General features: G+C 47.0%; 1 protein-coding gene across 1 annotated transcript; it reads right to left on the bottom strand.

The window, feature by feature from the left end:
- Positions 1 to 13,910: 13,910 nt before the first annotated feature.
- Positions 13,911 to 23,564, bottom strand: SYT15 (synaptotagmin 15). Its single transcript, XM_049894376.1, has 8 exons — positions 23,480 to 23,564; positions 22,314 to 22,521; positions 21,710 to 21,852; positions 20,779 to 21,074; positions 18,872 to 19,042; positions 18,140 to 18,257; positions 17,094 to 17,273; positions 13,911 to 16,297 (listed from the first exon to the last, which is right to left on the bottom strand). The coding sequence occupies exons 1-8, from the start codon at positions 23,484 to 23,486 to the stop codon at positions 16,155 to 16,157; spliced, it is 1,266 nt and encodes a 421-aa protein (XP_049750333.1). The 5' UTR covers positions 23,487 to 23,564; the 3' UTR covers positions 13,911 to 16,154.
- Between the last annotated feature and the right edge of the window lie 2,714 nt (positions 23,565 to 26,278).

Genomic DNA, 26,278 nt, shown 5'->3' with positions numbered 1-26,278 from the left:
CTCAGAGAAGAATTCATAGCAATAACCATACACATCAAAAAAGAAGAAAGGGCCAAAATCAACAGCTTAACCCTACAACTCAAACAAATAGAAAAAGAACAGCAAAAGGAGCCTTCAGTCACCAGAAAAAAGGAAATAACAAAAATTAGAGCAGAAATAAAATGAAATAGAAAACAGAATAACAAGACTAGAAGTTGGTTCTTTGAGAGAATTGATTGGTAAAATAGACAAACCACTGGCCAGACTGCCAATGGAAAAGAATGAGAAGATACAAATAAGCAAAATAACAAATGAAATGGGTGAAATTACAGCTGAACCAACTGAGATAAAAAAAAGATTCTAAGAGAATACAATGAAAAAGTGTACTCCAGCAAATCTGAAAACAGACAAAATGGACAAATTTCTAGGAACACACTACCTACCTGTACTATCACAAACTGAACCAAAAAAACCAAAAAGCAAACCTGTTGTCATTGAGTTGATTCTGACTCATAGCGACCCTACAGGACAGAGTAGAACTGCCCCACAGGGTTTCCAAGGAGCAGTTGGTGGATTCAAACTGTCAACCTTTTAGTCAGCAGCCATAGCTCTTAACTTTAAACAGATCCACAACAGAAGAAATTGAAGAGATCAAAAACAAAAACAAAAAACCTCCCAACCAAAAAGAAGTCCTGGCCCAGACAGCTTCACTGGAGATTTCTATCAAACATTCAGAGAAGAATTGACACCAATCCTACTCAAACTATCCCAGGACATAGAAAAGGAAGGAATACTCTTGAATTCATCCTATGAAGCCAGCATAACCCTAATACCAAAACCAGGCAAAGACACCACTAAAAAAGAAAACTGTAGACCAATATCTCTCATGAATATAGACACAAAAATTCTCAACAAAATCTTAGTCAATAGAATTCAACAGCATATCAAAATAATAATAATAATACGCCATGATCAAGCGGGATTCATATCAGGTATGCAAGGATGGTTCAACATTAGAAAACCAATCAATGTAATCCATTACACAAATAGAACAAAAGAATTACATAATCATCTCAGTTGACACAGAAAAGGCATTTGATAAAACCCAACACCCATTCCTCATAAAAACTCTCAATGAAATAGGAGTGGAAGGGAAATTCCTCAATATAATTGAGGGCATCTATAAAAGCAACAACCAACATCATTCTCAATGGAGAGAGACTGAAAGCATTCCCCCTGAGAACAAACAAGACAAGGATGCCCTTTATCACTACTCCCATTTGACACTATGCTGAAAGTCCTAGATAGAGCAATAAGGCAAGAAAAAGAAATAAAGGGCATCCAAATTGGAAAGGAAGAAGTAAATCTATCCCTATTCACAGATGATATGATCCTATACATACAGAACCCCAAATATTTCACAAGAAAACTACTGGAACTAACAAAAAGCTTCAGCAGAACAGCAGGATACAAGATCAACATACAAAAATCACTTGGATTCCTATACAACAACAAAGAGAACTTCCAAAGGATATCAGGAAAACAACACTATTTATAATAGCTCCTAAAAAGATAAAATACTTAGGAATCAATCTAACCAGGAATGTAAAATACCTATACAAAGAAAACTAAAAAACACTATTGGAAGAGACCTACATACATGGAAAAACATACCGTGCTCAGGGATAGGAAGACTGAACATTCTGAAAAGGCCCATCCTACCCAAACCAATCTACAGATATAATACAATCCCCATCCAAATACCAACAGCAATTTTTTATTGAGATGGAAAAGCTAATCACCAACTTTATATGCAAAGGAGAGGCCCCAGATAAGTAAGCATTATTGAAGACAAAGAACAAAGTATGAGGCCTCATACTACCTGATCTCAGAACCTCCTGTACAGCCACAGTAGTCAAAAGAGCCTGGTACTGGTACAATGAGAGACACATAGACCAATGGAACAGAATCAAGAACCCAGATGTAGGGTCACCCAGCTACAGTCAGCTGATATTTGAAAAAGGACCAAAGTCCATTAAATGGGGAAAAGATAGTCTTTTTAACAAATGGTGCTGGCAAAATTGGATGTCCATCTGTAAAAAACGGAAACAGGACCCATACCTCACACCATACACAAAAACTAACTCAAAATGGATTGAAGACCTAAATATAAAACTTAAAATGATAAAGATCATGAAAGAAAAATTAGGAACAACTTTAGGGGCCCTAATACATGGCATAAATTCAATACGAACCATAACTAACAATGCGCAAAGACCAAAAGATAAACTAGATAACTGGGAGTGCCTGAAAATTAAACACTTACGCTCACCAAAAGACTTCACCAAAAGAGAAACTACAGACTGGGAAAAAAATTTTGGCTACAACGTATCCGACAAGGGCCTAATCTCTAAAATCTATAGAAAACTTGAATACCTCAATAACAAAAAGCCCAATAATCCAATTAAAAATTGGACAAAGGATATGAACAGACACTTCACCAAAGAAAACATTCAGGCGGCTAAGAGACACATGAGGAAATGTTCACCATCATTGACCATTAGAGAAATGCAAATCAAAACTAAAATGAGATACCATCTTACCCTGACATTAGTGGCACAAATCAAAACTCTTATTTGCTGCTGGTAGGAATGTTAAATCATACAACCACTATGAAAAACTATATGGCACCTCATTAAAAAGCTAGAAATAGAAATACCATATGATCTAGCAATCCCACTCCTAGAAATATATCCTAAAGAAACAAGAGCTGTCACAAGAACAGACATATGCACACCCATGTTCACTGCAGCGTTATTCACAATAGCAAAAAGATGGAAACCTAAGCACACATCAACAGATGAATGGATAAACAAATTCTGGCATATACACACAATGGAATACTAAGTGATGATAAAGAACAATGATGAATCCACAAAACATCTCACAACATGGATGAATCTGGAGGGCATTACGCTGAATGAAATAGGTCAATCACAAAAGGACAAATACTGTATGAGACCACTATTATAAAAACTCAAGAAAAGGTTTGCACACAGAAAAAAACAATCTTTGATGGTTATGAGTGAGGGGAGGGGTAGGGAAAGGAAATCAACTAGATAGTAGACAAGTGCTAACTTTGGCGAAAGGAAAGACAACACACTATATAGGGAAAGTCAGCACAACTTGACCAAGGCAAAGCCATAGAAGCTTCCTAGATACATGCAAACACCTTGAGGGAATGAGTTACTGGGGCTAAGGGCTGGGGACCATGGTCTCAGAGGACTAGGTCAATTGAAATAAAATAGTTCATAAAGAAAATGTTCTACATCCTACTTTGGTGAGTTGCATCTGGGGTCTTAAAAGCTTTCAAGAGGCCATTTCAAATACACCTGTTGGTCCCATCACGTTCAGAGCAAAGGAGAAGGAAGAAAAACAAAGACGCAAGGAACATATTAGTCCAAAGGACTAATGGACCATATGAACCACAGCTTTCACCAGCCTGAGTCCAGAAGAACTAGATGGTGCCCAGAAACCACCATCTGCAGCCCTGTCTAGGGATCACAGTGGAGGATTCTGGACGGAGTGGGAGAAAAATGTAGAACAAAACTCAAATTCACAAAAAAAGACCAGACTTACTGGTCTGACGGAGACTGGTGGGACCCCAAGCCAATGGCTCCCAGACACCCTGCTAACTCAGAACTGATGCCACTCCCAAAGTCCACCTTTCAGCCAAATATTAGACAGGCCTACAAAACCATAACACACATGAGGAACATGCTTCTTAGTTCAATCAAGTATAGAAGACCTGATGGGCAACACCTGCCCAAAAGCAAAGATGAGAAGGCAGGAAGGTACAAAAAATCAGGAACCCAGGGTGTAAAGAGAAAAGAGGAAAGTGCTGACACATTGTGGGGTTTGCAACCAATGTTGCAAAACAATTTGTGTATAAATTTTTGAATGAGAAACTAATATGTGTTGTAAACTTCCACCTAAAGCACACACAAAAAAAGGGAGAAGGAAAGGCCAAAATAAACAGCTTAACCCTACAACTCAAACAAATAGAAAAAGAGCAGCAAAGGAACCCCACAGTTCAGAGAAAAAGGAAATAACAAAGATTAGGGTGGAAATGAAATGAAATAGAAAACAGAAAAACAATAGAAAGAATCAACAAGACTAGCAGTTGGTTCTTTGAAAGGATCAGTAAAATAGACAAAACACTGGCCGAACTGACAAAGGAAAATAATGAGAAGATACAAATAACTGAAATAACAAATAAGATGGGCAACATTACAACAGAACCAACTGAGATAAAAAGGATCCTAACCAAAACCAAACCAAATCCAGCGCTGTCAAGTTGATTCCGACTCATAGTGACCCTATAGGACAGAGTAGAACTGCCCCATAGAGTTTCCAAGGAGTGCCTAGTGGATTCGAACTGCCGATCCTTTGGTTGGCAGCCATAGCACTTAACCACCACACCACCAGGGTTTCCCTTAACAGAATAAATACTATGAAAAACTGTACTCCAACAAATTTGAAAACTTAGAAGAAATGGAAAAATTTCTAGAAACACACTATCTACCTAAACTAACACAAACTGAAGCAGATAGTTTAAACAGACCCATAACAAAAGAAAGTGTTGAAGAGATCATAAAAAAACAAACAAAAAACTCCCAACCAAAAAAATCCCTGACCCAGACAGCTTCATTGGAGAATTCCACCAATCATTCAGAGAAGAGTTGACACCAATCCTACTCAAACTATCCCAGTACACAGAAAAGGAAGGAATACTACTGAATTCATTTTATGAAGCCAGGAAAAACCTGATACCAAAGCCAGGCAAAGACACCACTAAAAAAGAAAATTATAGATCAATATCTCTCATGAATATAGATGCAAAAATTCTCAACAAAATCTTAGCCAAAAGAATTCAACAGCATATCAAAAAAATAACACACCATGACCAAGTGGGATTCATATCAGGTATGCAAGGATAGCTTAACATTAGGAAACCAATCAATGCAATTCACCACATAAATAGAACAAAGGAAAATAATCACATGCTCATCTTAATAGATGCAGAAAAGGCCTTTGATAAAGTCTGACACCCATTCTTGGTAAAAAAAAAAAAAAAACTCTCAGCAAAATAGGAATAGAAGAGAAATTCCTAAACATAATTAAGGGCATATACACAAAACAAATAGCCAGCATTATTTTCAATGGAGAGAGACTGAAAGCATTTCTCTTGAGAATGTGAACTAGACAAGGATGCCATTTATTACCACTTTTATTCAATATTGTATTGGAAGTCCCAGCTAGAGCAATAAGGCAAGCTACAGAAGAGACGGCATCCAAATTAGTAAGGAAGAAGTAAAACTCTCCTATTTGCAGCTGACAGGATCCTATACGTAGAAAATCCCACAGACTCCACAAGAAAGCTATTGGAACTAATAGAAGGATTTAGCAAAGTGGCAGGGTACAAGATTAACAATCGGATTCCTCTACACCAACCAGGAGAACTCTGAAAAGGAAATTTGGAACACAATACCATTTACAATAGCCCCTAAAAAAGTAAAATACTTAGGAATAAACCTAACTAGGGACACAAAAGACTTAGAAAATTGCAAAACACTGCTGCAAGAAACCAACAGACCTGCATAAATAGAAAAATATGTTTATGGATGTTGTTGTTAAGTGCCATTGAGCCAGTTCTGAGTCACAGTGATCCTATGCACAACAGAATGAAACACTGCCTGGTCCTGTGCCATCCACACAATTGTTGCTATGTTTGAGCCCATTGTTGCAACCACTGTGTCAATCCATCTTGTTGAGGGTCTTCCTCTTTTTTGCTGACCTTCTACTTTACCAAGGATGATGGCCCTCTCCAGGGACTGGTCCCTCCTGATAACCTATCCAAAATATGTGAGATGATGTCTCACCATCCTTGCTGGGTCAAGTGGATAGCTATAGGGGCAAAACAAGTTTTGACGTCCTATCTCAAACCGTATACAAAAATCAATTCCAGGTAGCTCATAGACCTAAATGTGAAAACTAAAACAACAAAGTTTCTAGACAATAATTTGAGGGAGTATTTTTCTGACCTTGGGAAAGATAAAGATTTCTTTAACAGGACAAAAAATAATGCTAACATAAGGGCATTTTTGGTAAATGATAGTATATTAAAATTAATAACATTTGTCCATCAAACAAATGCCATTAAGAGAGTGAAAAGGCAGACTACAGACTGGGAGAAAAAATTTGCTACACATGTAACTGAAAAAGGACTCTTATCCAGAATACATAAAGAAACCTCATAAGAGGATTAAATGAAAACAGGCAAAACGATATCCAAATGTCCAACAAATATATGAGAAAATGCTCAGTGTCAGGAAAATGAAAATAAAAACCATAATGTGATACAACTCCTTACCCTCCAGCATAGCTAAAATGAAAAGACAAACAATATCAAATGTTGGCAAGGATGGCAGCATAAATTAGTACAACATTATGGAAAACTATTTGGCAGTATCTATTAAAGCAAAAAAAAAAAAAAAAAAATTCTTTTTTTTTTTTATTAAAGCTTGACTACAAACATAGCCTATGGCCCAAAAATTCTACTCTTAAGCATACAGAGTTACTATGAGTCAGAATCAACTCCATGGCACACAACAACAATAAAGTATATACCTAACAGCAATGCATATATACATATCTTACCAAAATTTATGTACCAATATACTCATAGCCCACCACTCATCTGTCAGTTTGTCATACCGAATGTTGCTGTGATGCTGGCGCTATGCCGCTGGTATTTTAAATACCAACAGGGTCACCCATGGTGGACAGGTTTCAGTAGAGCTTCAAGACTAAGACAGACGAGGAACATTGTCTGATGTAGTGCTGGGAGATGAGCCCCTCAGGTTGGAAGACACTCAATATAGGACTGGGGAAGATCTGCCTTCTCAAAGTGGATTTGACCTTAATGATGTGGATAAAGTCAACCTTTCAGGTCCTCCATTTGCTTATGCAGTACGGCTCAAAATGAGAAGAAACAGCTGCAAACATCCATTAAAATCAGAACATTGAATGTATGAAGTATGAATATAGGGAAATTGGAAGTCACAAAAAACGAAATGGAATGGATAAAGAGCCATATCCTAGACATTAGTGAGCTTACGTGGACTGATACTGGTCATTAATCAGACAATCATAGAGTCTACTATGCTGGGAATGGCAAATTGAAGAGGAATGGTGTCACATTCATTGTCAAAAAGAACATTTCAAGATCTATCCTGAAGTACAATACTGTCAGTAATAGGATAATATCAATAAACCTACAAGGAAGACCAGTCAATACAATTATTATTCAAATTTATGCACCAACCACTAATGCCAAAGATGAAGAAACTGAAGATTTTTACCTACTTCCCCAGTGTGAAATTGATCAAACATGCAATCAAGACACATTGGTAATCACTGGTGATCGGAATTCAAAAGTTGGAAACAAAGAAGGATCGGTAGTTGGAAAATATGGCCTATGTAACAGAAACGACACTGGATATATCATGATAGAATTTTGTAAAATCAATGACTTCTTCACTGAAAACACCTTTTCTCAACAACATAAAGGGTGAGGATATCACCAGATGAATACACAGGAATCAAATCGACTACATCTATGGAAAGGAATGATGGAGAAGCTCAATATCAACAATCAGAACAAGGCCAGGGGCTGACTGTGGAACAGATCATCAATTGCTCAAATGCAAGTACAAGTTGAAGCTGAAGAAAATTAAAACGAGTCCACAACAGCCAAAATGTGACCCTGAGTATATCCCACTGGAATTTAGAGATCATCTCAAGAATAGAATTGACACTCTGAATACTAATACTAAAGATCAGACAAGTTGTGGGATGACATCAAGGATATCATACTTGAAGAAAGCAAAAGGTCATTTAAAAGACAGGAAAGAAAAAAAAGACCAAAACAGATGTCAGAAGAGACTCTGAAACTTGCTCTTAAATAGAGCAGCTAAAGCAAATGGAAAATATGATGAAATAAAAGAGCTGAACAGAAGATTTCAAAGGGCGGCTCGAGAAGACAAAGTAAAGCATTATAATGAAATATGTAAAAATGAAAAGGAGTTAGAAAACCAAAAGGGAAGAACATGCTCAGCATTTCTCAAGCTGAAGGAACTGAAGAAAAATTCAAGCCTCAAGTAGCAATATTGAAGAATTCTATGGGCAAAATATTGAACAATGCACGAAGCATCAAAAGAAAACAGAAGGAATACACGATCACTGTACCAAAAAGAATCGGCTGACACTCAACTATTTCAGGAGGTAATATATGATCAAGAACTGACAGTACTGAAGGAAGAAGTCTAATCAGCACTGAAGGCATCGGAGAAAAACAAGGCTCCGCGAACTGGTGGAATACCAATTGAGATGTTTAAACAAACAAATGCAGCGCTGAAAGTGCTCACTCATTCATGCCAAGAAATTTGCAAGACACCTACCTGGTCAACTGACTGGAAGGGATCCATATTTGTGCCCATTCCAAGGAAACAAGATTGAACAGAAGGCAGAAATTATTGAACAACATCATTAATACCACATACAAACAAAATTTTGCTAAAGATAATTCAAAAACAGCTGCAGCAGTATATCAACAGGGAACTACCAGAAATTCAAGCTGGATTCAGAAGAGGATGAGGAATGAGGGATATCATTGCTGATGTCAGATCAATCTTGGCTGAGAGCAGAGAATACCAGAAAGATGTTTACATGTTTTTTATTGACTATACAAATTCACTCAACTATGGATCATAACAAATTATGGATAACTTTGTAACAAATGAAAATTCCAGAACAATCATGAGGAACCTGTACATAGATCAAGAGGCAGTTGTTTGAATGGAACAAGGGAAGACTGCGTGGTTTAAAGTCAGGAAAGGTGTGTGTCAGGGCTGTATTCTTTCACCATACTTATTCAATCTGTATGCTGAGCAAATAATCCAAGAAGGTGGACTACATGAAGAAGAACATGGCATCAGGAATGGAAGAAGAGTCATTAACAACCTGCTATATGCAGATGACACAACCTTGTTTGCTGAAAGTGAAGAGAACTTGAAGCACTTACTGATGAAGATCAAAGACCTCAACATAAAGAAAACACAAATCCCCACAACTGAACCAATAAGCAACATATGATAAATGGAAAAAAGATTGAAGTTGTCAAGAATTTCATTTTACTTGAATCCGCAATCAAACGACATATTGCATTGGACAAATCTGCTGCAAAAGACCTCCTACAAGTGTTGAAAAGCAAAGATGTCACTTTGAGGATTAAGGTGCGCCTGACCCAAGCCATGGTATTTTCAACCACCTCATATGCACACAAAAGCTGAACAATGAATAAGGAAGACCAAAGAAGAATTGACGCCTTTGAGTTATGGTTTTGCAGAAGAATACTGAATATACCATCAACTGCCAGAAGAACGAATAAATCTGTCTTGTAGAAAGTATAGCCAGCGGGTGGGGCCAGATGGCAGAGTAGTCAGATGCTGCCTGTGGTCCCTCTTACAACAAAGACACAAAAAAACAAGTGAATTGACTTTATATGACAATCTAGGAGCCCTGAACATGAAAGGCAAAGTTGAGGAGTCGGAATGAGTAGCAGGGGGAGGGAGAGATGGTTCAGAAGCAGCACAGAGTTGCCAGACCTGACCCAGTGGGAACTGGCACCCTGCATGCCGGGATCGGCTGGCGCCAGTGGTTAGGCAAGCAGTGGCATTCCAGATGCAGTTTCCACACCGGGAAAGACCAAAAGGTGGACAGTCTACTCACGCCTCCAGAGACAGGAAAAAGTGGCACTCAACTGGCAAAAGATAAGTACATGTCAATAACCTACTGCGTGGATCAAAAAACACCCCTTTGAGAAAAACCTCTCTTCCACTTACCTGCCCTCTTCCCACTCTGCACTGGGTATGAGCCAGCTTCAGAGATTGCTGCATCCCCTGGGCCGGAAGTAGGACCTGTCACACGGCCTGAGCCATTCTCCTGGCCTTGGAGAGGGAACAAATTAACAAACAGGGGAAAAATAATTTGCTGGCTCCCCTAAGCCAGGATCTCAGGGCAGGAACAGCTCCTTTGCCTAGGCATAGGCATGGGCATAAGGGGTCCATGGACTTTAACTGCCTTTCACCCCTGCATAGACCTGTGTGGGCCCATTTCAACAGCATAGGCCCTCACTAGCACAGTACAACAGGGTATATACCTGAAGTCTAACTTCAACAGTTTCAGCTATATGGTGGAGAGGCAGTCTCATGACATTTGACACCACTCTACCCATTAAGCAGGGTCCTCACCAACCCACATCAGGGGCCTGAGGACTGGTGGCTCCACCCACAATACTTAGGCACCCACGACAGGGGTCCAAGAATAGTGGTACCTCCCAGTCCTTACAGCCGACAGCATTGGGTGCCCATAGTCTGGCTATGAAACCCACCCACCTATGCATTCTAGGGAACAGGGACACACTCTCCTCACAGACACTTAGGGGCAGCAGTCAGCCCCCTGCCTTGCTCAGGGCATGACCCCCTATTGCAGCCAGATACCTGTGCCTACACCAATCACTCCTGCTCATCTAGGACTGTAGGTGAGAGCCTGTACCACACACTTGGTGACTGACTACCTGGACACCTGAGCTGAACCCATACAAGAAAAGTAAACAGACTCTTGGGCTCACTTACCTAGTAACAGCTCTAATCACCTGCCGACTGGGTGTTAGAGCTTCAAAGGTGCCAATAATCAATCTAGCTCACTCGACCAGCCAATTTGGGCATATCAAAACAAAACAAGAAGCTAGGACATAGTAAGCAAACAAAAAATAAATAAATACAATAACTTATTGATAGCTCAGGTACAATAGTCAATATCAAAACACATACAGAGGCAGACCATGATGGCTTCATCAAGCTCCCAAAACAAAGAGTCGAAAAATCTTCCAGATGAAGAGAACTTCCTGGAATTACCAGAGGTCGACAGCACGGGGTCTGGGTTAGAATACAAAAGATTAATATACAGAACTCTTTAAGAGATCAGGAAGGAGATGAGGCAAAACACAGAACAAGCCAAGCAGCACAAAGACAATGCAATAAAGAAACTTATGAAGATTAGAGAAGAGCATAATGACACATTTAATAGGCTGCAAGAATCCATATAAAGGTTAAAAAAAAAAACCCAGTGCCATTGAGTTGATTCCAACTCATAGCGACTCTATAGGACAGAGTACAACTGCCCTATAGAGTTTCCAAGGAGCGCCTGGTGGATTTGAACTGCCAACCCTTTGGTTAGCAGCCGCAGCACTTAACCACTATGCCACCAGGGTTTCCTCATAGAAAGACAGCAAACAGAAATCCAGAAGATTAAAAATAAAGTTTCAGAATTAGACAACTCAATAGAAAGTCCATAGGAGTAGAATTGAGGCAATGGAAGTCAAAATTAGTGAGACTGAAGATAAAGCACTTGACATCAACTTATTTGAGGAAAAATTGGATAAAAGAATTAAAAAATGAAGAAACCCTAAGAATTATTATTTTTTTTTTCTATTAAGAGGAATAACCTATGAGTGATTGGGGTACTAGAACAGGGGTAAGGGGGATAACAGAAAATACAGAGAGAATTGTTGAAGATTTGTTGGCAGAAAACTTCCCTGATATCATGAAAGATGAGAAGATATCTATCTAAGATGCTCATCCAAGCCCACACAAAGTAGATCCCAAAAGAAAGTCACCAAGACATATTATAATCAAACTTACCAAAATCAAAGACAAAGACAGAATTTTAAGAGCAGCTAGAGATAAATGAAAAGTCACCTACAAAGGAGAGTCAATAAGCCTGAGCCCGGACTACTCGGCAGAAACCATGCAGGCAAGGCAATGGGATGACATTTATAAAACCTTGAAGGAAAAAGATTGCCAGCCAAGAATTATATACCCAGCAAAACTGTCTCTCAAATATGAAGGTGAAATTAGGGCATTTTCAGATAAACAGAAGTTTAGGGAATTTGAAAACACCAAACAAAAATTACAAGAAATACTAAAGGGAGTCCTCTGGTTAGAAAATCAGTAACATCAGATAACAACCCAAGACTACAACAGAAGACAAAGCAACCAGATATCAACCCAGATAGGGAAATCACAAAAATAAATCAAAGCTAAAACGCACAAAACAGGGAAACAGAGATCTCATTATGTGAAAGATACAACAATAAAACAAAAAAAGAGGGACTAAAAAATGTAGTCATAAATCTTTCCTATGGAGAGGAAGTCAAGGAAATACAAAGAAATAAAAGATTGGTTTTATCTTAGAAAAATAGGGGTAAACATTAAGGTAACCACAAAGGAAACTAACAATCCTACACATCAAAATAAAAAATAAGAAAAACATAAAGACTCAGCACATACAAAACCAACAAAAATGAAAAAAGAGGAAAAAATATATATATAAAGAAAAACGACAGCACAGAAAATTAAGTGGAACAAAGAAATTGTCAACAACACACGCACAAAAAGATATCAAAAAGACAGCACTGAACTCATACCTGTCAATAATCATGCTGAGTATAAATGGACTAAATACACCAATAAAGAGACAGAGAGTGGCAGAATGGATTAAAAAACATGATCCGTCTATATGCTGCCTACAACAGACACACCTTAGACTTAAAGACACAAACTAAAACTCAAAGGATGGGAAAAAAATATATCAAGCAGACAACAATGAAAAAAGAGCAGGAGTGGCAATGTTAACTTCTGACAAAATAGACTTTAATGTAATATCCACCACAAAGGATAAGGAAGGCCACTATATAATGATTAAAGGGTCAATACACCAGGAGGACATAACCATAATAAATATTTACACACCCAATGACAGAGCTCCAAAATACATTAAAAAAAAAACTCGAACAGCATTGAAAAGAGAGACAGCTCCACAACAATAGCAGGAGACTTCAGCACACCACTTTTGGTGAAGGACAGAACATCCAGAAAGAAGCTTAATAAAGACGAGGAAAATCTAAATGCCACAATCAACCAACTTGCCCTCATAGACATATACAGAACACTCCACCCAACAGTAGCCAAGTATACTTTCTTTTCCAATGCACATGGAACATTCTCCAGAATAGACCACATATCAGGCCATAAAGCAAGACTTAACAGAATCCAAAGCATCGAAATATTACAAAACATCTTTTCTGACCATAAAGCCATAAAAGTAGAAATCAATAACAGAAAAAGCAAGGAAAAAAAAAAGAAAGAAACACATGGAAACTGAATAACACCTTACTCAAAAACTACTGGATTAAAGAAGAAATTAAGTATGGAATAAAGAAATTCACATAATCAAATGAGAATGAAAACACATCCTACCAGAACCTTTGGGACACAAGAAAAGCAGTGCTCAGAGGTCAATTTATATCAGTAAATGCACACATACGAAAAGAAGAGCCAAAAGCAAAACATTAACCCTACAACTCGAACAAATAGAGAGCAGCAGAAGAAGCCCTTGGGCACCAGAAGAAAGCAAATAATAAAAACAACAGCAGAATTAAATGAAATAGAGAATAGAAAAACAATTGAGAGTTAACAAGACCAAAAGCCGATTTCTTTGAAAAGATCAACAAAATCAATAAACCACTGGCCAAACTGACAAAAGAAAAACAGGAGAGGAAGCAAATAACACGAATAAGAAATGAGATGGGTGATATTGCAACAGACCCAACTGAAATGAAAAGAATCATAACAGAATACTATGAAAAACTGCACTCTAACAAATCTGAAAATCTAGAAAAATTTCTAGAAATACACTACCTACCTAAACTAACACAAACAGAGGTAGAACAACTAAATAAGCCCATAACAAAAAAAGAGATTGAAAAGTAATTAAAAAACTCCCAACCAAAAAAAAAAAAAAAAAAAAGCCCTGGCCCTGATGGCTTCACTGGAGAATTCTACCAAGCTTTCAGAGAAGAGTTAACACCACCACTACTAAAGGTATTTCAGAGCAAAGAAAAGGAAGGGATACTCCCAAACTCATTCTGTGAAGCCAGCATAACCCTGATACCAAAACAGACAAGACAAAAACAGAAAAGTTACAGACCAATATCATGAACTTAGACACAATAACCCTCAACAAACTTCTAGCCAATAGAATTCAAGAACATATCAAAAAAATAATTCACCATGACCAAGTGGGATTCACACCACGTATGCGGGGATCATTCAACATTAGAAAAACAATCAATGTAATCCATCACACAAATAAAAAAAGAGACAAGAACTGCATGATTTTATTAATTGATCCAGAAAAAGCATTTGACAAAAGTCCAACACCCATTCATGATAAAAACTCTCAGCAAAATAGGAACAGAAGGGAAATTCCTCAACATAATAAAGGGCATTTATACAAAGCCAACAGCCAACATCACCCTAAATGGAGAGAATCTAAAGGCAGTCCCCTTGAGAATGGGAACCAGACAAGGGTGCCCTTTATCCCCACTTAGTCAACACTGTGCTGCAGGTCCTAGCAGAGCAATTAGGCTAGGAAAAGAAATAAAGGCATCCAGATTGGCAAGGAGGAAGTGTCTCTATTTGCAGATGACATGGGTTGTCTTGGCTGTAATCTTTAGAAGCAGATTGCCAGGGCTTTCTTCCATGGCACCACTGGATGAGTCTGAAACCCCAACCTTGAGGTTAGTAGTCGATCACAAACCACTTGTGCCACGCAAGGTCTTCCACAGCAAATATCAGACAAAGCTTGTATTTGTGTATCTGGGCGCTGACAAAGACCAGAGGTGGAGTGAGAGGCGAAAACCGACTGTAACATCTATGACTTTCTTTCCCAATGTCGTTCAGTGGATAAGAAGAGGAGACAGATATGGTTGAAAGGTTTCTAGTAGTTATACAGCAACAAGGCATTGCATCTGCAAAGAAAGGCACCACTCCGGCCAAGTCAGAAACCCAGCGCCACAGCATCCAAGTGAAAATACAAACCGCGTGTTAGCAGGACAGTGACAGTCTGCCCATCCTGAGGTCCAGCTCCCCCAGGAGCTGATGACTAGGATTTGTGGGAACTTCCATCCTAATGGATTTTATACCACATCAACCACAACACGATAATCTTAACAGAACTGCAAGTTTTAAAGACAGAACTCTCAGTCCCATCCGCTAAATTGTGGCCACATGCTTTCACAGTTTCCTGCCAAAAGTCAGAGCCCCAGAAGCAGGACACGATTAACCACGGTGACCATGGAAAGTGGCCACAGAACGCCTGGAAGGTCAGAGGGGGGAGGTCTGAACTGTGGAAAGGTGGGATTTGCCAGAGCCTGGGCAGGGACCTACATAGGCAGCAGAGATGAGCGAGGCTGGGCTCTCTTTCCCTCGCACACGCACACAGGTGGATTTGGGGTAACAGCCACTACTCGGTAGGTACATGGGCCAGGGCACATCGTCTTTGCCCACAGGTCCTGAAGTCAGGGAGTCTTGTTCTGAGAAAGAGTCCCCTTGTGAGCTCTGTGGGTACGCCCAGGTTTCCTGTGACCGTCCAGACCAGACCTCATGTGCAGCTCGGTGGAGGGGCACCGCCTCTCCCATTGTGCTATTTCTTGTGGCAAGATGAAGTAGGTGCTCTGGACATTTCTCCTACAATTTCTCCACGCAGTATGCTTCCTCTGCCAGGCAGAAAGCAGAGACTAGCACAGCCAACACAGTGAACGTGGTGCGTCAACCCATCCGTGGCTTGCCAGGTAACCCAAGTTTCGCCAGCATTTCCATTCAGAATACGCAACTCAGCTACTGCTAAGTATTCAGAATGTTTATTTCCCGTGTCCAACGTTCAGGTCCAAGTCAGGTCTGAGAAGACCAGGGCTCATGGCACAGGTGCCCCACAGGGAAAGAGGATGGAGTGGGGCAGGCTGGCTCCTAAGTCATGAGTGACTGGCCACAGCTTCTGACCCGGGCCAGGGCTGCTTCTCTCCTCTTTCTCCTACACATCATACTCACACTTCCCTGGCTCGGTGGCCTGGTGCCCTGTAAGATGCTGGGTGGTCATGAGTTACTGCGGGAAAGCAGGCTCCCAGCGCGGAGGCGAGGCCCAGGCCTGGCTCAGGGCTCGGGGCTGCGGGAAAGCGCGTGCCATCGCCTCACCAGCTCCTTGGGCTTGCTGACCATCGCATCCCAGTGTTCCAGCTCCTTGCGGCGGGCGTACATGTAAGGGCCCACCACCACGCGGCCCAGCTCGTGGCTCTCTGCAGCGGGGAAAGCACAGTCATTCTTGAAGCCCAGAAGCCAAGTCACCCCACACATCCCCAGTGACCTCCCTCTCTCCCTCACCTCTCCCTCAAAGGAAGGGGCAGCCCCTCCCTCTTTCAGTACAGGCCAACAGACCCCAAAGGGAGTCTGCTTTGGCTCTGGAGCTGCAGGGGCTGCTTCCTCACCCTCAGGCGCACCCCAAGCTATCCCTCATGCCCGGGCAGGCCTCCCCACTCACGTCAAAGAGTTGAGGGGTCCATCAGCCTCGTGCATCCTGTCTGCCACAGTAGAGGCTGGCCCTTGAGCCTGGTCCTGTGCCCAACCTGCCCCTCACAACCCTGCTCCTCCACACAGTGGGGTGGGACACCAGGACAGGGCTAACTCAGCTCTGCCACCCACCTCGTCCCTGGCCCAGGATCCTAAAGGCTTGTCTGGAAGGCATGAGGAAATGCGAGGGACACACAGATCCACAGGCTGGGTCACTTGGCCAGCAGTCAGCTGCCTGCTGCCTTCCAGCCTGATGATCTTCCCCAGAGCAGGACAGCAAAGGCCACCTCTTAACCCCTTTGATTGTACCACAGACAGAGTCCAATTCTCAGTGAAAGCTGGGTATGAAACCCCAGCTCTCCCACCAGTAGGCTCTGTGTCCTTGAGTAAGATCTCAGCCCCTCTGGGCGCTCATGTCCTCAACCCGAGGGGCCGGGCATAGGGGAGTCCCCATGGCCCAAATGTCCCACAGGGCTCCTTCTTTGCCCTTGGCCCTAGCGGCCTGGGGTCTGGGGGCAACCTTACCGTCGCTCCCTGTGCTCTGCAGCACAGTCAGACTTAGGCTGGCTGTGTCCAGCTCAGCGGGCTCAACTTTGAAGCCGAAGGTCTCATTGTACACAGGGTGGGCAGAGCCTGGCACAGCCGAAGTCTTCTTGCACTTGGCAAACTTGTTGTGCTTCATCAGAGATACCTCGACAAACACACCTGTGGGGACAGTATCGACTGTGGGGCTGGGCCAGGCGGGTGGGAGCCCGACCCTTCTCGCTCGGAGCAGGCCAGGAGGGCACACGCCCAGGCGCCAGGTCCCCGTTAATGACTGCAGCCAGAGGGAATGGCTCCAGGAAACAGGCTGATTAGTACAATGCTTCAGGGCTGAGGAAATGCCCAGGTCGTCCCTTCCTCTTCCTTCCTCAGCCTCCAGGCGCCCCTATGGCTCGGACAGGCTCCTGTTTACCCCTTCCAGATAGGGGCAGCTCTGGGCTTCAGTCCTCAGGCCCCTGTGGCCTCATAGGCACCTCTTGGCTCAGAGCGCTGAGTTCCTTTGGAGGTGGGACTCAGAGGGGCTTCAGATGGGCAGTGGAAGATCAGAATCCCAGTGTGCTCTCCCTGATCCAAAGCCAAGAGTAACAGTAAACCTGCTCCCTGCTGGGTGTGCCCCAGCCGAGGCAGGCCCCGTGGGGGAGGGCCAGGACCTCCACATCTCCCTTAGTGCCTCCACTCCAGCGTCTGTGTCTGAGCAAACAGGGGAGCCCCTCAGGGCAGGGAGGAGCAGGTCTCCCCTAAAGGAACCAATGGGGCTACTCAGCCTAAAGAAAGCAGGACAAGGTCAGGATGCCAAGACTCTGCCACCGGGCAGGGTGGGCCAGGACCTGGTCTCGGTGGTAGGAGTGGAAGCCACAGGGTCCTAACACCAGAACTGTCTGCTGGGGTGATGCGGGATCTCCGAGGGATTCGTGGCTTAGGGCCAGGCCCCCACCTCGAGTGCAGGAAGGGCCTGGGTGGCCAGGGGTGAGGGTCCAGCCAGGCCCCAAGCTGAGACCTGCCCGAGGAGGCGAGGGGAGGGGACTCACTGACAACACTGTTCTCCTGGATCCGGAGGCCCCTGGCCCGCAGCACAACCACTGTGAGGCGCGTCAGGTAGTCGTTGTAGCTGAGGCAGAACTGGAGGTCACCCAACTCTGAGGGGGGCTGCAGATGCCCAGACCAAGTCACTTGGGGGCAGGCTCTGACCCCTCTGCTCCCAGAGCCCGCCATGCTGAGGAGCCAGGGAGACCCTCCGCACAACCAGGCACTGTTCTCCTGGCCCAGCCACCTGCTATCATCTCAGCCTTGCACACCATCTTGCTGATGGGGACACCGAGGTTGAAGGAACTTGCTCAAGGTCACACAGTAGTATGGACCAGAGCTAAGGATCCAAACCAGGTCTCTGGAATTCTAAAGCCCGTTCGGGGTTCTTCCGGGGGGGGGGGTGGTGATAGGTAAATAGTTCCCTGGGTTGGTCATTTGGGGTGTCACCTTTCACAGTCTGACCTGGGTGGGGATCCAAGCATGATTTCTTCAGGTCACTCAGGTAATGTGACCAGGGCAAACGAACCTTAGGCGACCCCTCACTGTCCCCAGCTGTCCCTCCCCAGGCATCCCACGCAGCTTAGGGCCAGGCCCCCACCTCAAGTCACACTTGCAGGGTTGGTGGGCAGCGTGCAGTGAGCTAATTCGGGGGGAGGAGGGGCTCGCCACACCTGTTGGATGCCCAGCGTGGTGCTGACATACGGTGGCATATGTCTAGTGACTGAGACCTTTACCTCCAGGTTCTCGGCCTCCAGGTCCCTCCAGATGATGCGCCGGCAGTCACCCTCCAGGGTCTCATCCTTCAGGGGGAACAGTACCTGGCCCAGGAGCTGGTGCTTCCTCTGCCTGTCCACGTGGTACACAGAGAACCTGAGCACCCTCTGCACGACGCTCTTACTGGACACCTGGGGGGATGAGGGCCGGAGCCACGGTCAGGCGTAGGCTTGGGGATGGGACGGTGTGACAGGCTGTTCCAGTAAGGGTGGTCTAAACCAGGGATCTGCACACCCCAGACCCCAGCATCCCTAGGGACCCTTCTTAGCAGCAAGGCCAAGAACCGCAGGGAAGTGGGAGTGTGCCACAGCCTCGCTACAGAGTGCAGTCCAGGGACTAGGTGCATCCACCATCACCTGGGGTCTTATTAGAAATGAAGGATCTGGAGCCCCACCTGTTATAGGCTGAATCGTGTTCCCCCAGAATATGTGCTGGAAACCTAACCCTCTACCTGTGGACGTAACGTAATGTAATCATTTTCCATAACACAATCTAACGTTATGGTAATAAGGCCATACCAGTGTAGGGTGTATTCTAAGCCTAATCACTTACAAGTTACAGAAAGAGCAGATTAGACACAAAGAGAAGCACAAACCCAGGAAGGCAGATGCCATGTGAGAATTGCCAAGTAACCAAAGAATTCCTGGGGCTACCAACAAGGAAAGAACTGGCACGGCCAGGATCCTGATTTGGACTTTTAGCCTCCAGAATTGTGAGGCTAGAATAAATTTCTATTCTTTAAAGCTACCTACTTGTGGTATTTATGTTATAGCAGCACTAGCTAAGACACTAGCACAAGCCCATGAGTCAGAATCTACCCTTTAACAGGGCCTCCAGGTGATATGGCTGCACATGAAGGCCTGAGACGCACCATGCTGGGCCAGGCCATGGGTCCGAGGGACCTGCCAACTCTGCTGAGCTGGGCAAGTCACCGCTCCCTCCCTGAGACTCAGTTCCTGACCTGCAAAATGAGGTAATGTGCCAGCTCTCTGAGCAGCAAACCTCCAATCACAGTGTCTGACATACAGCTGTTGCTCAATAAATGTTGATGTCCTCCTTCCCCTGGAAGCATGGAGGGACCAGGATCAAGGTGGGGGTGGGGTGAGTTGTGAGTCAAGAAAAATAAATACGAAAGCTTAAAGAAGACAGTACTGGTCAGCAAGGCCACCATCGTGGCTTTCGATGCCTTGAGCATGCAGGAGCAGATGCACCCGTGACTTCTGATAGCTGGGCCCAGTGGACACCCAGGGCCTGGACCCACATCCCCACTCCTCCTTGCTCCTGCCCCGGAGGGCAGTCCACACTTGCCAAGTGCCTGACTGGTCTCTCTTTACGCAGCTTCCAGCCTGCTGCTCAGTACTTGAAAACATTCGTCCAAGGCCTTTCAGCAGCTGTGGGTTGCTGGCTTCCGCTGAGGGCCCACAGTCACCTGCTGAGGCTCCCAGGCCCCTGCCAGGCTGGCTCAGGGCCCCTGTGCTGGCCTCTCTGATGGCTGAGGAGAGTTTCTGCTCCCACTCCAAGGGGCCTGGTGTTTCCAGTGAGATCCTGCACTCTGCTCCCCTTGGATAACCGTGCCAGAAACCTCACACTGCTCCAGGGCTTTGGGGTGCTTCTCCCGAGACCCATGGGCCAGGGCCTGGCACTCAGTAGGTGTTCCAAAAATGTGTTTTCTCTTTCTGCCCTCCTGACACCCCACCCCCCAGGTCTGTCCTCTGCCAACATCTGTAGACCCTGACCCTGATCCTCAGGGCTGGGTCCCAGGGGCTGCAGAGCCCTGGTCAGCGATGGGTGGTAGGCTCTCCTGCAGCACCTGCTCCTTCCCGGGCTGCTGGAGGACCCCAGGCCCCCCCGTTCCCGAGGGCACTACCTGGAAGATGAAGTGCTCATCAAACTGTGGGTTGGCGGTTTTGCACTTGGTCTTCGACTGCAGGAAGCGCCGCTCATCGGGCAGCAAGTGGATTTTCACCAGGTGGCTGCAGGTGTCCGCGGGGGCTTGCAGCCGCTGAGCCTTGATCAGCCCCACCAGCAGCCGCTCGGCCTTCTGCTGGTACTCTACCGTGAACCACAGCCGCCCCAGGCAGCCCTCAGGGAACTCAGTCTCACCTTTGTCCTCAGGGTACTTGTACAGCTCTGGGTTGATTGTCCCCACCATACTTGAAACCCCTGCAACAGAGAGGCTGAGGGGTCTAGCAGGCCAGGGGGAGGCAGGAGTGGGAACAGGGGCAAGCTCAGAGCACCCCTCGTTTCTTGGCCGTCCCCCTCTTGGCCAAGCCGCCTCTCCCCTGCTCACTGGCTTCTCCTGGCAGCATCCCCCACCCTCTTCTCCAGATGAAACCCCACCCACCTTTTCCAGTGCAGCTTCCTTTTCAGTACTAAGGCATTGTATAGACATGCTTGTCCCTCCCCGGGGCCCTACACAGGTGCCCCATTGTTTACTACACACTTGCTGGGTTCCAATCCCAGCTCCGTCACATACTGCCTCTGGGACCTTGGGCAAGGTTCCTTTAATCTTCCTGAGTCTCGGTTTATGAATATGTAAAATGGGGAGATAGGCCCTCCCTCACAGGGTCGTGGTAGGAACTAACTCCAAAATGGTATACGTGGCCTTATCTCACCTGGGCATGGGGCACAGTAGGTATTTAGTAAACTGAAATACCCAGAAAGAGTGGTCACTGGACTAGTCTGGCCCCCAGGCCAGTCCAGGATGTGTTCTAGAGCCTGGCATGGTGAAAGCACATAGGTCCGCCCAGGCTCGAACAGCCTCTGACCCCTGGGTGGTACTTGGTAGGAACTCTCACCGAGGTTGCTGCAGGAAGGGTGAGGCAGGAGCTCCAGGGCTGGGCAGGGGTCTCGTACGGCCTGGACCCACTCTCCACTGTGCAGAGGCATCCAGTTCCAGCCTTGGAGGGAAGGTGGCACCACAAATGGCACATCTGGTGGCCTGTCCAGAGGCAGGACGATGACATGTAGGTGACCAGCGAATGGTGGGCTCCAGAGCACCAGGCCCAGGGGCTGGAGGAAGAAATGCCAGCAGAGGCCAGGAACAGGCAAGAGCACAGGTTTCCGGCCCACACCAGCCCTCCCAGCCCCCACCTCTCTCACAGGCAGAGTCTCTGGAGTCAGTCTGCCTGGGTTCAAACCCCTGGTCTGCCACTTACTAGCTGTACTATCTGGACCTGTCACTATGTACTCTGAACCTCAGTTTCCTCAACTGAAAAGTGGGCTTTGCCATGCCTGCCTCATGGGCTGTGGTGAGGGTCCTGGGGTTTCTCTGTGAGAGCTTCTGGCATGAAGGCTGTCAAAAAAACGGAGACTTGTTCCCCACCCTACTCCCAAGGAAAACCCAATAGGGAGGGCCTCGGGCAAGGCCAGGAAGCCGCTTAACCCCACATCCTGCCTCACCTGCTCAGCTGGGTCCTGGCCCTCGGCTGGCAGAACTTGTCCCCCTGTCTGCTGGAGGCAGCTGTGGTGGCCGAGTCTGTTGTGCCAGGCAGCTCCTCGTAGGTGAAGGTGGCACAAAGCCTCTTCCAGAGATAGCAGCTCAGCCTGGTCAGCAGCAGCAGCAGCAGCAGCCCCCCAGTGATGCCCCCAATCACCAGGGCCACCTGCTCTGGGGGCAGAGAACCACCAGGACTGGGACACCTGGTGATGCCACTCCCCCGCACTCTTGGCCTGCTGAGGGCATGATGTGGGCAGCAATCCCACCCCTGGGTTGGACCTCAGGAGCAGGACACAGGCAGGCTGTCATGTCAGGCTGGGGCTGGGGCTGCTGTTGGCTGGGCTTTCTCAGGTCTAGGAGGGGAGAAGCCATATCCCTTGGGGTCCTAGTGCTCTGGGCAGGCCCTTCTGCTTTCCCCTAGAAAGTGGCTGGCCCTAGACTTGGATTTCCGGCTGAAAGGACCATTTCCTTGCACTTGGGAGTAGAAACCAATCCTTCCCTCGCCAGAATCTCCATGTTTGCTTGGCTCCTGTGTGTGCTCCAGGGTGAGGGAGGCCGGTGTGGGCACCACACACTGAAGGTAAGCCCAGGAAAGGAGGACGCCTGGGATTTGCATTCACAGCCCTGTCCTCTAGGGTTCTGGAACCCTAGGAGAGCCCTGACTTACGGTTGAATTCTGTCACTTTCTCTAGCACCCGCCCCTCCCCCGGCCCTCTATCAAGGTGGACCCACACCTAGGGGAGGCAGTGGAAGGAGGTGGGGAAGTGTGGGCGAGGAAGGGGGTAGCGGGTTTGAGAAACCGAGACGTGATGCCTCCACCTGCACCCCCACTTTGCGGGGCCTCCTTTGGATCACATAGGGGCGTGGGACTTTCCAAGCTCCAAAGTCAGAACGAGGTGGGGTGGTGAAAAGCCGGGACCCCCACCCTTTCTTTCCCTCAACTGTCCGCGCGGAGACGAGCCTCACGCTCCACTTCTCTCCGTACCCCGCCAGAAGCGGCCCAAGACAGTGCAGGACAGGGAGGCGCCCCCCATCCCACTCCCCAACCCGGCGGGAGGAAAGTTCAGGCCTGGGTCGCTGAGGGCCGGCCTCCGCGCGGGGGCCAGGGTGGAGCTGCGAGGGCACTTACCTGCCATGGGGTTGCTCGGGCGGGCCGGGGCTCAGTCCCCGGGGTCTCAGCGCAGTAGCAGCGCCGCGAACTCCTAGGACGCTGCGCCAAGCCGTCGGGCGGGCGCGGGGGCGGTCCCTGGTCGCGCTCTTTCTCTGCCGCAGCGCGGTCAGCAGGCGGTGGACCACCCGGTTAAGGACCTGGCACCCGCCGCGCGGAAGCCGCAGCTCCCCCCACCCCCAGCCCCGCCCTGGAGGAGGGGCAGGAGGTGAGCAGGGCCGACCGTGCGCCCTAGAACCGCCGGGCTCCGGGAGGGGCGCCGGAGCAAGGGCCGGGGGCACTAGCGGCTCCCTCGGCTGGGGGCAGGAAGGGGTGCGAGGACCACCCCCATTCCAGAGGGCAGAGCTAAAGCCTTCTCCTCCAGCGTTGAATAGAGGACTCTGCCCCTCACCCCTTAACATCTGGTGGCCTTGGCACGTGTCATGCCCGAGTTCTGGAAAGCACCTCCCTCGTCCCCAGGTCCTTCCCAGACCGACGCTGCGCTGCCTCCAGGCCCAGCTCCAACCGCTGCTCGATCGAGCCTTCCCCGAGTCTAGGGTGGAGTCTCCGCGCCCTGCCCCCGGCTCCAGCGCTGAATACTAGACGGGGCGCCCGCCGTATACGCTGAGTGGGAGCGAGCAGGGAACCCGGAGGGCTCCCACCCGGCATGTGCCCCAAGGGAATGCGCACCCTCATCGCGTCTGCACAGGCTCCTCTGCGACAGGCGCTGGCAGGAGGGGCGCGGCTAGTGGGCCTCATGAGACCTTGAGGCGTCAGTACGTGGGGACCAAAAAGAGTGCGTGAGGGCGGAGGATGAGGTCGTGTTATTTCACTCTCTTGAGTGTTACATCTGAAGACGGAGCCTGGGCCCTGATGCCCCACCGGCTATCACGGTGACAGAGTAGGCGGGTAAGCCATTAGTCTGACTTGAGGCTCTGCCAAGCCCTGGACCACGGAGCCCTCCCAGCAAGGTCAGTCTCCTGGATTTCCCCTCCCGCAAACCTGCTGAGAACCCAGTGAAATCTGCTGGAGAGTCTTGACCTCGGCTTCTGCGGGGTGATGGTGGGGTGGTGTCTCGACTAACGGGCCTTGGGTTCCCAAAGCCTCCCCCATCTTCCGCTCAGGCCTGGGTTGGATGTCTGTTCTAGTTTCCTACGTCATGTAATAAATCACTACAAACTTAGGTGGTTTAAAACAACACAGATTTATTATTTTATAGTTCTGGCCGTCAGAAGTCTAAAACGGGTCTGCAGGGCTGCATTGCTTCTGGAAGCTCTAGGGGGAAAATCTGTTTCGTTGCCCTTTTCCAGCCTCTGGAGGCTTCCGGCTGTTGCTCCCCTTCCTCCACCTTCAAAGCCAGCAGCGCAGAGTCTTCTAACCTCTGACTCTGTCTGCTTCTACAGTCTTCAGGTTGCCTTTTTCTGCCTCCCTCTCATAAGTGGCCTTGTGTTTATGTTGGGCTCATGCAGATAATCCGGATGATGTTCCCATCACAAGATGGTTAACTTAATCACATCTGCGAAGTCCCTTTGCCGTGGAAGGTAACCTAGTCATAGGCTTCAGGGACTGGGATGTCGCCAGCTTTGCGGGGGGGGGCATTTTTCAACTCCAGAGGGGGTAGGATGGTTCACACACACACACACATACCCGCTGCCTGGAGCTCTCTGTGTGCCCCAAGATTGGGACCAGGCAGCCAGTGAGGACCACAGTACCCCATGCACGGCAACCCTTCAGCTGCCTAGACCACCACCCCCTCAGCTGCCCTGTACCCAGCCTGACTGCCCTGATGGGAAATGGCACCCCACCCACACCCTCCCTCCTCACAGTTGGGCCTGAACTTGACTTGGGCTGCTCTAGTTATAGGGGTTGGGCTAGTGAGTGCTCCTCAAAAATGAAATGTCTTGTGGCCAGTCAGAAAGTAGCAGGTCCTGTCCTCCCCTGATACTATGCTGTGCCTTTCCAGTGTCCCCATCTTGGGGATGAACACACTTAGTTCCCCAAGCCAGAAACCTGGGCTTCCTTCCATCTCCCCTACACTGCAGAAGCAGCCATGTCCTGCCAGCTCTTCTTCCTCAGTACATCTCCAGCACCTCCGTCTGTCTCCATCACCACCAAACACTTTGCCTGGGCCTCCATCATCCTTCACCTGGAGTATGAACTTCCTCTCCCTGTTAAGGTTTGGTTCTATCTCTCACCCCAGCTTATGTCTTCAGTACTCCCTTCTCTATTCTCACTAACCGGGACCTTATCCCATTTCTCTCCCTGGCTCAGCTTTGGGACCACGTTTCCATGCTCTGCCTGTTCACCATGCTCCCTCTCACCCTCCTGCTCTCTCTCTGCCTGAAATACCTGCTGCCCCTTGGCCTCCCCCACTGCTCCCCTTCAAGATGAACCTCCTCCATCACCCTGCAGCTACTATGTTGAATACGGGACTCTGTGCCTGTGGCTGTCACCCCACCCTCACTCTCTCTGCACACCAGGACCTCCAGGAAGGCGGGAGACCATGTTTCATACAGCTTGGCATCTCTGAGGCCAAGGCTGTGTGGAATGGTGGTGCAAGGAGCACCATGCCCTCAGATGAGCCCCTCCCTGTGTTCTGCCAACATTGTCCAAATGTTACACTCACCTGGGTCCACACTTCAGAACCCCACAGGAGCTCCTCGACATTGCCCTGAAGACCAGGCATAGGTCTTGCATCCATTTGGCTAGCTCTGGCTCCAAGCACCTTATTCACCCAGACAGCCTACTGAGGTCTGAGTCTTTTTCCCTCCACTGGAAGAA

Source organism: Elephas maximus, chromosome 8 (assembly GCF_024166365.1).
Source record: "Elephas maximus indicus isolate mEleMax1 chromosome 8, mEleMax1 primary haplotype, whole genome shotgun sequence".
NCBI lineage: Eukaryota > Metazoa > Chordata > Mammalia > Proboscidea > Elephantidae > Elephas > Elephas maximus.
This window is presented reverse-complemented; position numbering and strand designations above follow the sequence as displayed.